Source organism: Branchiostoma lanceolatum, chromosome 7, assembly GCF_035083965.1.
Source record: "Branchiostoma lanceolatum isolate klBraLanc5 chromosome 7, klBraLanc5.hap2, whole genome shotgun sequence".
Classification (NCBI taxonomy): domain Eukaryota; kingdom Metazoa; phylum Chordata; class Leptocardii; order Amphioxiformes; family Branchiostomatidae; genus Branchiostoma; species Branchiostoma lanceolatum.
The window spans coordinates 15,402,347-15,415,956 of NC_089728.1; the positions used below are offsets into that span (position 1 = coordinate 15,402,347).

The 13,610-nt window shown below is 43.9% G+C and overlaps 1 protein-coding gene across 27 annotated transcripts in view; it reads left to right on the forward strand.

Moving 5' to 3' along the window:
* The first annotated feature begins 11,529 nt into the window (after positions 1–11,529).
* Positions 11,530–13,610, forward strand: part of LOC136437860 (FH1/FH2 domain-containing protein 3-like) — a 91,277-nt gene continuing 89,196 nt past the window's right edge. For 7 of the 27 annotated variants that reach the window (XM_066432398.1, XM_066432424.1, XM_066432407.1 and 4 more), the window contains exon 1: positions 11,532–11,888. In XM_066432398.1, coding sequence (XP_066288495.1) covers positions 11,667–11,888 — 222 coding nt within the window. In that variant the 5' untranslated portion in view covers positions 11,532–11,666. Of the gene's footprint in view, positions 11,889–13,610 lie in introns of all 27 variants that reach the window. The other 20 variants (XM_066432397.1, XM_066432405.1, XM_066432406.1 and 17 more) reach the window with 6 other exon arrangements.

Consider the following 13,610-nt stretch of genomic DNA (forward strand, 5'->3'; position numbering starts at 1 on the left):
CAGGGAAGCTTGGTTCAACACTGTGTCGCAGATTTGCATGTGACACAGGACGGCGCAGATTTGCATGTGACACAGGACGGCGACCGCATGTAACTGCTACAACTGAAATATCATTGCATTGTGGTTTCGGACTTTGATATCCTGAAAAATGACCATATTACATCTATTCCACAAGATTGCAGAAGAAAAAAAATGATTTCGTCAAGAAAACGACCAAAAATCGGCATAAATGATACCATATAGTAAGGTTATAGCATTACGTCCAGTGTGAATAGTTACGTACCGCAGCTTGGCCGATCTGGCAACGCGAAGCTCTTCGGACCCAGAAGATCCGGGTTCGTCTCCGTGCATGGATTTTTTTTCTTTTTAGATATTGAATATCAAAAATATATATTGATATTATATTAATCTTTTAATATCATATTTATGAATATCATTTTTTTTCATTAATAAATAAAGAAATATTTTATATTTGTTATTTTTAAATATTCATTTAATAGATACAAGCAGTGTTTCCGCCAGACCGCGACTGAGAGGCCGTCCACTTGGGGAGGGCCGTACCGCGAAAATTAATTGACCGTACCGCGAAAATTAATTGACCAGGAAAAGTAACTGAATGTTGTGATCATAAAAGACTTTGTTAATTTTTCAAAATCAATTTGTTACGAAGGTCGCTTTAATACTGCTTCAATCGTCACAAAATGCGATCTATATAAAGTATACTAGTGACCAGAAGCGTCTGAAGTGTAAAGGGGTTTTCCCGCCCTGTGGTCACGTGACATCTTGCCGTCAACCAATCAGAGCACAGGATTTTATGACGCGGACCAATCAGCGCTTAAAACCTTACATATCAATGAGCTTAAAAACATGGCGGACGGCCCGGGACGGGGCAGGTTGCGGCTCGACTTATGTGAACTCATAGCGAAAATTATGATTTATCTACGGTACATATGGAGAATTTTCACGGAAAAACACTCAAAGGAATATATATTGTGTCGAATACGGTCAGAAATGACGGCGAATCGCGGCAAATTACGACGTAGAGGCTGAAATGCACGGGCGAAATTCTTGTTTTGTTTACGTTTTTCTTGTTTGCTTCGATGACTTTCTTCGATTGAGTCTTGAAAAACGGGTTTTTAATGAGATCACCGTATGCCAAAGGCACCGACATCGATTCTTCGCAAGCTTAACAATAGCAACAAACAAAAGAGTGTGAATGTCCAACGATATAGAGCGTCCCCACGCCCGCAGTAACAAAGAAAAACAAAGAAATTATGCCGACCTCTCGTATTTTTTTCCCCGATTTCTCGGCATTTAGTTTGTCTTTTTTTTAAAGAGGACGGCCTATGTCTGAGTTCAGGCCGTCCAAAGCGACATAAGGCCGTCATTTGACGGGAAGACGCCCCTCTGGCGGAAACACTGTATACAAGGCCTTTGTCTTATGAACAGGACTTCATAGATTCCAAACCCGGCATTCGAATTTTTCTGTTCATTGTAATGGAAAATACCGTGCAGCGGCTCCTATGCGCGGTAAGATGATTCTTGCAAAACACTCGCCACTAAACTTCTATCCCCGATGTAAACAGAGGCTCTTGATGTTGTTTGCAAAACAGCGATTCTTTGTTACAGTAGCAAATGCTCCATTGTTCAGTATCGACTTCATTCAGACAACACGGACGTGGAAAGTGGCGCCCCTCGGCACAAAACTATGGGAATTTTCATGAATTTTAGCAAAATTACCCAGGAAAATAAGGAAGAAATGTTGTAAATGCGGAAACCAGAATAATACGGATGAGGTAGCTGTTGATTTGTTTGACATTTGGTAGTCATTTTAGATAGAACCTTAGCTGTTATGAACTTCTATTTCACTTAATTACCATAGTGCTGATGATTCAATGGTGCTTTTTCAAATTTTATGTTTTATTGCGTGCCATGTACATAATTACATTGATAGCTTTTATAATGAGCCTATTATACATTTTACAAATAAGTACAAGTTGTAGGCCAAGACCAGCTTTTTCAAAAGCACTTAAGTTAAGTGACGTAACTTCAAAATTGCTTTCCCCAATCTGCCTTTCTCTATTAAAACAGTACTCATTTCCCAAAATGACAATTTTTCTTATAGACTGAACAGCCCTTGAGTGACTTCCTCTGGCAGATTTTACTTCAAGTAAAGGGAAAAGACAATTCACACTTATAAACGTAGCCGAAACGCCAGCTTTTTTTAAAAGCTCTTGTTTTACATAATCTAGGGTACATGTTCTCAACATGGAATGAAAAACATTGGCACATTTTCCTATAGCTTCATTACGGACGCGCCCATGTAAAACACGTTTTATAACATGTAAGCCTATGGCGCTAAAAAAACTCATGAATGAGACCTTATAATGAGGAGGTTGGGTTGGAGATCTGTTAGGACGTATCTTTTCAGGGTGGCGGAATTATGTACCCTCGTCAAATTATGTTAGTAGATGTCAGATGTCAGGAAGGACAGTGACAACTGTGTTGATGGACATATCTGTTTATTGACATCAGATGATCTGAACTATTATCATCATCCTCTGATGATTCAGAACACACATTGTGCCGACTTAATTCGTGGTAACGTTGGATTTGTGGGTGGGCCTGTTGAAGGAACAAGTACATGTCAGGAAGGACAGTGACAACTGTGTTGATAGACATATCTGTTTATTGGCATCAGATGATCTGAACTGTTTTCATTATCAACAGTAGTTCTGGTCTAAGTGCAGTGCCAGCTGGCTCAATGTGGGTACGATGGTTAGATAGAAAAACCCAAACCTCGTCGTCTGAAAAGGAGCCTACTTTAGAAACTTTGTACAGAAACTTTGGTGGTGCATAGCTTATTTTCAGGATGATGGTTGGCGGACAACGGAAGTCGCTGTAGAAACTAGATATGCACAAAGATGACCTTATCTAGAAAGGTACATAGGAGTCTCTGTAAATCTTCTGTCCCACACCACCTTCTTTTTACCTTCTTTCCTCATAATAGGGTTCTTCGTATTTTTGCGTCAATGTACAGCAACAAAGAGACTTGACTTCGCTGTAGTTTATTGGAAATAAAGCTATCATACTGGAGATCAAGAAGTACTGAGATTGAATTCAATAGCTGCGCTGCTCTATATCTACGCATTTGTACAATTTCATCTGGGTTCACGTTGAACTGGCTTCTTGGTGTCCTTGGCGATCAACTTGAAGCGTACCACGAGGCTTCTGTAGACTCGGTCATCTGAGGTAACAGGAGGCGGTAAGAGGCGTTTACACGACCCGCTGGCAACCGTAATGCGAAGCAAACAAACAACCCAGGACTGAACAAATCACAGAATTACGGCTTAATGTCTCACTGGCGCCTCGGGCATTATCGAGGATGTTATTACCTTCGCAAAGAAGGTTATGTTTTGCGTAGCGTTTGTATGTATGTATGTATGTATGTGTGTATGTGTGGATGAACAGCATAACTCGAGAAGGCATAGGTGGATTGTCCTGGTATGTGGGTATGTCTTGATGAGACCTGGAAATGATTAGATTTTTGGTCCCCTAGCGGCTTGTTACGGTACTGCAGCGGAACTTCCTGTTTTGATATCTCGTTCTGCATGAAAGAGTAAAATTGTTCGTTACGTGTGCCGTGACGTTGCAAATATAAACGGGCGACGTGCAAATGCTGTGTGGTGTTTAAAACGTTTGTCTCCAAGAAGATATCGGGAGGAACAATCGCACCGTTGTATACTGTGAATACATTTAAATTCTCGGTGGTTTTATGTTCGCGGTTTTCGCGGTGACCTCTTCACCACGAACTCAAAGCCACCGCGAACACTCCGTTTTCTCCTAACCCCGAAATTAAATCACAGCGAACCTAAGTGCATTTACAGTATCTGCCCCGTTTCACAATCGCATCCCACATTCAACGGGTTGGCTGTCAGAAATAGGGACAAACAGAAGTCGCCACAATTTTTCCACCAAACGATCTGCTTGGAGGAGTGTGTTAGCGCTATAGCGTGTAGATAGGTGTACAGTATTTACGGTATGCGTGTGATAAACGGTTTTCGTTATTTGTGTTGTTTCCTTAAGTCGCCCCTTTGGCTTAGGGCACTTAAAGGAAGCAACATCTATCAAGAAACCAGTTCTTCAACCGCCGCAAAGACGCAACAAAGATGCTCACAGTCCTGGAGGATATAGACATGGTATGAGTTCGTGAGAACTATGAGTTACACCTTTCGACCCCTCTATGTCATGGACCCTGGACTATATGATAACCAGACCGCATCAATAGATAGCGGCTATTGTAAGCTATGGCCTTTCGGTTGACTGTTGACATCATAACTTGCAGCGATCGTGGCCTTGGGGCTGTAAGGTATAAGATACGGTCACTGTTTAAGACGTTTGAAATGTACAGATGAGGAATTCTAGTAGGGATGACATAAAAAGTGATTAAGTGTGGCTCGCTTAGACAAGATAGATACGTAGAAAGGGCAATGTGCACTAGTGTACTTTATCCCATATTGGTAAGTGAACTTATAAGGGCGAGTTCTCAACTACAACCAGAACTACAACGATAGACGGTATATACTTCAGCTATCTCACATGGTTCTCTGCCGTCCAAGGAGTACAGCACCTACGCACAAGCTCTCTACACTACTGACCAGGTAAACTTCCAACCACTGTAGTTTTGATATTTTTCTTTGCTCCAGCTTGTTTTTGACGTGTTTTTAGTCGCTTTTGTCGGGCTTTCTATTTTGTCAGGTTTCACCCCTCTATGCCATGGACCCTGGACTATATGATAACCAGACAGCATCAATAGATAGCGGCTAGCGTAAGCTATGGCCTCTCGGTTGACTGTTGACATCATAACTTGCAGAGATCGTGGACTTGGGGCTGTAACGTAAGGTATAAGATACAGTCACTTTTAAAGACGTTTGATATTTACAGGAATTCTAGCTGGGTTATCATTTAAATGTACACATTTTTAAGCTTCCGTTATCGTTTGAAGTAAGACGTTTCTGACATCAAGATATGCCACATATAAGGTGTCAAATTGTCGTTTTTAAAAGTCAGAAAAGTTTTAAGTCGTCATAAAAACGACAGTTTGGCACCTTATATGTGGCAAATCTTAATGTCAGGAACGTCTTACTTCAAACGGCAACGGAAGTTACAAAATGTGTACATTTAAATGAGAACGATCGTTAAATGAGGTTCACATAGATAAGATAAATACGTAGAAAAGGCAATGTGCACTAGAGATGATAAAGCAAGGACAGTGAACTTTAGCCCATATTGGTAAATGAACTTATAAGGGAGAGCTCTCAACTATAACGATAGACGGTATCTACTTCCACCTATCTCACATGGTTCTCTGTCGGCCAAGGAGTATATCGCCTAGGCACAAGCTCTCTACACTACTGACCAGGTAAACTTCCAACCACTGTAGTTTTGATATTTTTCTTTGCTCCAGCTTGTTTTTGACGTGTTTTTAGTCGCTTTTGTCGGGCTTTCTATTTTGTCAGGTTTCACCCCTCTATGCCATGGACCCTGGACTATATGATAACCAGACAGCATCAATAGATAGCGGCTAGCGTAAGCTATGGCCTCTCGGTTGACTGTTGACATCATAACTTGCAGAGATCGTGGACTTGGGGCTGTAACGTAAGGTATAAGATACAGTCACTTTTAAAGACGTTTGATATTTACAGGAATTCTAGCTGGGTTATCATTTAAATGTACACATCTTTAAGCTTCCGTTATCGTTTGAAGTAAGACGTTTCTGACATCAAGATATGCCACATATAAGGTGTCAAATTGTCGTTTTTAAAAGTCAGAAAAGTTTTAAGTCGTCATAAAAACGACAGTTTGGCACCTTATATGTGGCAAATCTTAATGTCAGGAACGTCTTACTTCAAACGGCAACGGAAGTTACAAAATGTGTACATTTAAATGAGAACGATCGTTAAATGAGGTTCACATAGATAAGATAAATACGTAGAAAAGGCAATGTGCACTAGAGATGATAAAGCAAGGACAGTGAACTTTAGCCCATATTGGTAAATGAACTTATAAGGGAGAGCTCTCAACTATAACGATAGACGGTATCTACTTCCACCTATCTCACATGGTTCTCTGTCGGCCAAGGAGTATATCGCCTAGGCACAAGCTCTCTACACTACTGACCAGGTAAACTTCCAACCACTGTAGTTTTGATCATTTTCTTTGTGTAAGAACACGGCCAGTAGAAACCGTCAGCCGAAACTTTCAGAACGCTTCTTTCTATCTTCATTTCTTTAAGCAATTTCATTTCAATATCCCTATTAACGTAGCGTTACCAATATATGATTATCGTCCGATTTAGTCAAAACGTCATTTTTCATAACAATATAAAATGCGTGGACAGAGCCAAATGTGTAACCCCATGGGAGGAAATGTCAGCTCTTTTACAAAGATCAGACCGGCCGATAATAGGTAGTGCACGACAAAAGGTACCGCTAGGTTCTAGCTACCTGGTCCTTGGAAGAGAAAGAAGAGACCTGGTAGTGATAAAGATAGATACCATGCTATCTAAAAACAGGTGTTATGTATACTAAGCTCACAAGAATAGCGTGCTAAAGATGTGTTCCTAACCTCTGGGTCTGAGCTTCGGGTGTTGAAGTTTTGGCGAGCGGTACAAGAGGTCTTCATTACCGCCCTTGTCTCATGCTGAAGACGAGAAATGTTTGCTCTGATTTGAGCTACGCTCTCGTGCCAAGTCTGAGCGAAGGTACTCAAGACATGGATGGGTCTCCTTGTGACGAGCAGCTCAACGTCTTCCCCGTCACCTTGGGGCGTCTTTAAGGAATGCTGGGCAGATTTCCAAAGATACCACAACCCCAAACTTGCCTAACGTTACGTAAGTATGTTCAACAACCCGAGTAATGCGATGAATCAAATATCCCCAAGAGACTCCAGGTGTCGCGCAGACGGCGCACAGGCCTCGGATAAACTCCAAGCAGATGTGAGGGTCCGACTCAGTCTCAGTGTTCTATGCGAGTTTGTGTAACATTATCTATTACGTCTTTCTAGTATAGAACTCGGAGGAGGGGAATCATTAAACAAAGTGCAATACTAGAGATACACACTAAACGGTGCCCAAAAAAAACGCGTAAAACAATTAGAATGAGCCAGATTCTTACATCTGCTTGGAGATTTGCTACTAGAAGAATGGGAATAGTACTCTCCAAGCAGAGATTCGGCTCCAGCTTGTTTTTGACGTATTTTTAGGCGCTTTTGTAGGGCTTTCTATTCTGTTCGGTTTTCTTTACGTCGCCAAGCAAGAAAACTTTACATTGAATAGAAAGCCTGACAAAAACGCCTAAGAATACGTCAAGAACAACGAACCTCTGCTTGAAGGGCATGGGAATGGTAGTAGGAGGGGGGGGGGGGGGCTAAGAGACTGGACATCATCACGTGGGGCTTGTCCGCAAATTCTGCCGTATTTGCTGTGCTGACTGATGGACCACTGATGGTAGTTCGCGAACTAACGACGCTGTGGACAGGGCAAACTGGGCCGGAATTGTTCTCTCGCCACCGGCTCAGTTTTCAAGGGCGGACGCTTTCCTGATAGAGCCGACTACTCAGAACCTAACCGGGGTTACCCCCAGGCTTTTTGTGTAGAAAAGGGATTTAGTAGTTGAGTTGTTCTTTTTTGGGGCACACCTTTTCTCAAATGTCTGTCAAGTTCTTTTGATGTGCCCCACTTCCGAAACAGTACCGAGAAACAGTATCTCGAAAAAAAGACACGATTCAAGAAACTGAAACACAAAAGGGATTCGAACCCGGTTCCGCCCAATGCTTTGACCGCTAGGCTAAAAGGTCCGGACCAGTTAGGTCAGTTGGTGGTGGTTGTACCCACTGTTACAAAACTATTCTCTCCATGGTGGCCACACCACTGATGACTTAATGAAATATGATAGCAACAGTAAGGACCGGTAAGCGTAGTAAAGATATACCAATAACCAAGGGTTTGCACTTCACCAGAATCCTCCACTTTCAACCACGTGGTAAAGTGTTTAATGTTTCTACAAAGTTGGTTAAATCTCACATCTCAGTTGTTGAAACTTGAAGGCCATGAAATATTTGCTTTCAGACCCAACACACATGATTATCCTCTGTAAGCCCCCGATGTAACATACAGAATTCATTAAGAGTCAGTTTCCATCCGAAGTATTCCTCTGTTGTAATTTCTGGTCTGTGTTCACATAGGTACATGACTTGCCTCTGCGCTCGTTGATTGCTGGGCGTGACTTCCACTATGTTTTTTTCTGGGGACGTTAGCGCCTGTTTCTGATATCTAGTATTTAGTTTGAAGACGCTTGTCTGCTGGCAGAGGTATGTTTAAGAATAACCGTGGCTTGGAAGAAAAGAAGACGGAAAACCGTTACCACAAATCCCGATCAGAAGGTTTTCAAATGAGTGGAATTCAAGGCCGTGCCAGAGTAAAGTCTGTAAGCCCGTATATAAACCGAGCCGGTCTCGTGGAGACATGATTGGGCCCGGCTCATCTCAAGCCCAACAACACGGCCAAACCTCCGAGGCACTCCGCTCAGGCTTTGCGTCAAAGACAGGGGTTTGGGTCATGTGCGGGCAGACGTGTTTTATAGACCTATTAAGCGAAGATATCTAGAGCGCGGTGCACCGGTGCGATCAGATAATCTAGCCTAAGCAGCTAGATCCGATCAAACGCGTAGTAAATTGGCAAAAACTACAGACAACGCTTGCTGGAGGCTTTTTCGGAACGAATATTTGGACTACCGAAGCCTCTCAGTGACACGTACTCACTGTAGATGGTGTAAGCTCCAAGCAGATGTAGAGTGTGTTACGCGCGTTTCTGAGACGATCGTTGTTACCTCCATGAAATGGAGGTATAGTTTTTGGCCTTTCTGTGTGTGAGTTTGCGTGCTTGTTTGTGTTTCCGGATATAAAACATAAGACCCTCTGGATGGACTGAGATGATTTTTGATATGTCGGTAGGTTTTGGGAAGACGAGGGTCAAGGTCAATCTTGCCCCCTGGTGTGTGACCTTGGTACTGCAGCAGAACTTTTTGTATCCGTTGTCCTCGACGTGTTATGGTCTTGTTTTGCTATTGTAAATCTGACCGAAGATGGATGTTGACTGGTGCCTGCCATCGCAAACACACAAGCCGAACTTTATGGGATAATCACCCTGCTGTTTGGCCATACAAACGGAACGAACGATCCCCTAAAATTGCTGCTGTTCAAAGAGTAGCGGTTTCACCACAAAGACTGACATTACAGCAGTTTCCGCGTTACGATCAGGTCAGGGTGAATGATTATAGCCTGAGTACCAGCCTCCGTAGTGATCGCTGGCTCAAGTCTTGTCGCTTGCTAACTACGGAGGCTGGTACTTAGCTATAATTATTAGCCAGCTAGAGGATGATCAAATTTCCAACTGGACCTAATTTCCTCTATCTGGTTGATTATTCGTTGGTAAGCTAAGGAGACAAAAAAGAAAAGAAAGACAACAACCTCAGAACTCCTCTAGCTTCACATGTCCAAACTGTGGCCATGACTGCCACCCTAGGATTGGTCTTCAAAAGTTCAAAGCCAAACAAGACGCTACCAACGCTGCTAAATCCAGAGTGCTACCTTCAACTGAAGTTGAGGTCCTCATCGACTACGATGGACGAACATCATCACCATCATCTACTAAGATAGAAGGATGCCCACAGTAGCCAACTGGACTAGCTACAGACTAACACTTTACGTTGTGTTTTCCCTTCCAATATCTGCTTGGAGATTAACCCACCCGACCAAGGAATAACTAGACATTCCCGTGGTGCTACTTAGCACATGACCCGTCCATCACCTTTTCAAAGATCTTCAAACTGTCCTTCAAGATGACGGTTGGAAAGAAAAGGCTTCGTTCTTCTGAGATACTTACAGTTTATCCCTTCGACTCTCTACAGGTGTTAGATCCGATAAACGTTATGGTTGTTTCTCAACAATCTGCTTGAAAATTAGTCCCCGTGCCATCTGCTGGTTTGTTTGTCGTTTTGTCGCGGGAATGCGCCCCGCCCCCCTCCCCACCATCTGGGTGCACCTTGTCCCAACTAAACACAAGATTTACTTTCTCCTGCCGACTTGTGTCTGGCGAGAGGCATCGTGTTTGGGCAGCAGTAGATTAAATCATTGCGCTTCGTCACCCTTTGGACCTTCCTACGACAACTTAGATGTAACTTATTTTGATAGTAAGGGTATGAATCGTTATCAAATCATCATTAATCTTAAATGGAAGTCTATTTGGAGTACCCCCGTTCAAAGTTACCAAAACAAAAGTGTAAATATTAAAGTTGAGATTGAATCTCATTCGCAACGTACTTTGCAAGAACTACAAACGAAGCAAAGACACTGCAAAGGTTGGAAGGTTATGTACACAAGTTACTCATAGTCCTACTATGCTACATTTGCTAAACACGACTTATAATGGGCTTCAAAAAGTAACTTTGTTTCTCCTGCTCGCACCAGAATCTGAACGCCCGTTGCCATGATACAGCGTCTCCCGTGGGCACGCCTTCCGAGTTGCAAACTTGCAGTAAAAGCCGTGAAACGCCCCTGTGGTTGTTCCCACTCGGGAGACCCGCCCGTGGCAGCCTGGCAGCCCACCTTCCTCCTCCCGAGGTTTCAGTCTCTCCACATCACCGGGAGATAGAGACCACATTCCCGGCTCTCTGGAGCGTCCCATCACTCCGGACGGAGCCCCGACCCTACACCAAGACGACGCTTAGGCCACAAACACGGAGTCTGACCCCGGCGTGCCGGGCTTCACCAGTCTGCGGGGTCGTTCCGCCAACAACAGGCGGGGTAGACGCTCCATCGCCCGGCAGATTCCAGGCCATTCCTCGTGTTTCGACCAGGCATTTGGGCGCATTTTTCCAGAGTTCTGTTGCGAGACGGAAGCTGGTCTTTGTAACACTGTGTGTGCGTGTGCCTATTGTCATCGATCAGGAGTTCCCCGAGTTGTGCTAGAGGATAACACAAGGACATCGCTGCCTCAGGGGTCTTTCCTCTCAAGTTCACGGCCATTTTACATCTGACCCTCAAGCGTAAACTTTCGTGAAGTATATTAGGGTAATAGCAGCACTGTTTTATCACGCCGGAGGAATTCATTAACTCTCTGCATTTCGCCGCTGGCCAAGTTTCTGGAATTTTCACAGAGTCGCGAGTGGCAAAAGGCCCAAGTTTTTGTAGATTCCTCCTCGTCATTATGCTCATACAAATAAGATGCGGGTGACGCATTTTTCTTGACGGGACAAAAAGTTTGTAGCCTTCAAACGCCTCGTCACAGCAGATGTTCGCCCGTGCCGTTTGGATCTGAAGGTCAGTTGAAATATCAGGAGATAGTCACAGACGCTTTGGCATTTGGCTCCTCGCTGGTGAACTTCACATTCAGGATTCTTTCCTTTTCTCAAGTTTTCATCATGGCAACAACGCGGAGAGGTTCCAGGGACTAAATGTGCCAGGAATTCCGGTCGCTGGAAGTGGGAGATTTGTGTTTCTTCTTTCACGTTTCTTTCAAGACGACAGGTTTGTTTTCCCCTCGGGAGTTGTGATAAGGGTTCCCGTTAGACCGTGATTGTGTCTCGTTAGGGCCCGGGCCAGAAGGCATGATGATCGGGCGCGGGAGTGACGGTCGGACCACCAGGATGGTAGGGCACCAGACAAAGGAGCCCGGCGGGGACCGCAGGACTCCCTCGGGACGAACCAAGCTTCCCCCCGTCCGTGACATTGACGTTCTCCTGGGCTTCAGTGCGAGCGAGCAGGATCTGAACCCGGACCAAGGCGGGGAGGAGGACCCTGAGTTGGAGAGCAAGCGGGACTCGGGATATGTGAGTATCGTTAGAAAATGTTCTTCAAGTTTAAGGTTAGCCTGACTTCATTTCTTCTGAGGCGACTGCGAAGATATGGTCGTTCATATATGGTCAACTTTTGACTATACGATTAGACTTTGCTTACGTTGTCTTTGTAAATTATCACACATGTTTGGGGTATCTATAGCGATTACGAAAGTATAGTCATTCATACATCGTCAACATTCGACTATACAATTAGAGTATATGCTTACGTTGTTTTTGTAAACTATCACGCTTGTTTGAGGTATGGATGTGAAATATGCGGTCCTCCGATCCGTGTGTCAGTTCTACAAAAACAGGACCTTTTTAGACCTAATTCGTGGTACGCTGGCACAACTTGTAAACCGCATTCCGGCGTGACATGATTTTCCTTTCGGCGGCCTGTATTGGAAGGGACCTAAACAGTCGGTTTTGGCGTCCGGTGGGGGGATGGCTGGTGTGGGGGCTATGGGGGTACGTCCGAATGATGGAGGGGGTCTTATCTTAACTGGTTATTTGTCCCTTGCATTACTATCGTTATCCGTTGGCTGTCTGTTTCGTATTTGTCTTCTGTCCATTTTTATAACCCATCTGCTCAGTGCCTCTTTCCTTCGGTAAGACATTTTCGTAACTCTCTCTCCTTACAAGGAAAGAAACTTGAAGGGCAGTTTCTCTAACACTTCAACTGGTGGATGGCATCGGTAGTGATGTCTGGGGTCTTTCCTTTTCGTAAGACTTTCCTAATGAGTTAAACTGCAGCCCTGTTACAATCTTTGCGTAGTTAACGTTGTTATGTACTCTATAGTTAATAAGGCTAGCGGGGTGAGAAGGGATATCGAATGACTAGGAAGTATAGATACTTGATTCTACTATAGTCGTCCTGACATGAAACCTGTCCGGCCTACATCCGACCCCACCGTTCCGTCCGGGAAGGTCCTGGAAGCCCTTAGCGTCCGGTGAGGGATTAGAACCCGCAACCCTCAGACCTGGTCCTAACGGCACTTCTGGAAGCTCCTTTGAAGTTTCTTGCCTGCACAGATCGGTCTGATTATCCGTCCTTACCCAGCCCAACCCCCGGGGCTGAAAAGAAAAGACGGTTCCGCGTTGTTTTTCGAGCCGAGTTCTATGTCAAAACCAGGCCTTAGGACCGGTGGGGAGGCCGAAGTCAAGGTTTTCGTGACAAGCCGTAGTCACCATCACTACGATTCACACGCCTTGTATTTCAAACAACTGGATCTATGACGTTGTTTTACATATGTGTTTTAAAGAGAGGAATTCCAGAAAACATTCTCAGCAAAACGAGAGGTTTGGGATGTTTGGCTTCCTCCGTCCAACAAAAACAATTCAACATCATCCCAGCTTCTCCATTAGCGTAAGATGTGATGCTACGCGGAGCAAAATATTCTTTTAAAAACAGTAAAGCGTGCAGCACAAAATTGGCATTAAACAGGTTCTGATTATAGTAGGATGACCTTAACCTTTATGCAGATAATCATGATCGCTAGGCTTTATACCAGCCAAATTCACAGCTTTTCGGATAATCTCCCAACTGGGTAGCTATATACCGTTTCTGTTCTGAGGTTACTGCACTGTACTGTTTAATCTAAACTTAACTAAACTAAACGTTAAGAGTGTCAAAAAGTTTAGACGTTTCTGTTCTGAGATTACAGTACTGTACTGTTTAATCTAAACTAAACCAAACTAAACTAAACTGTAACG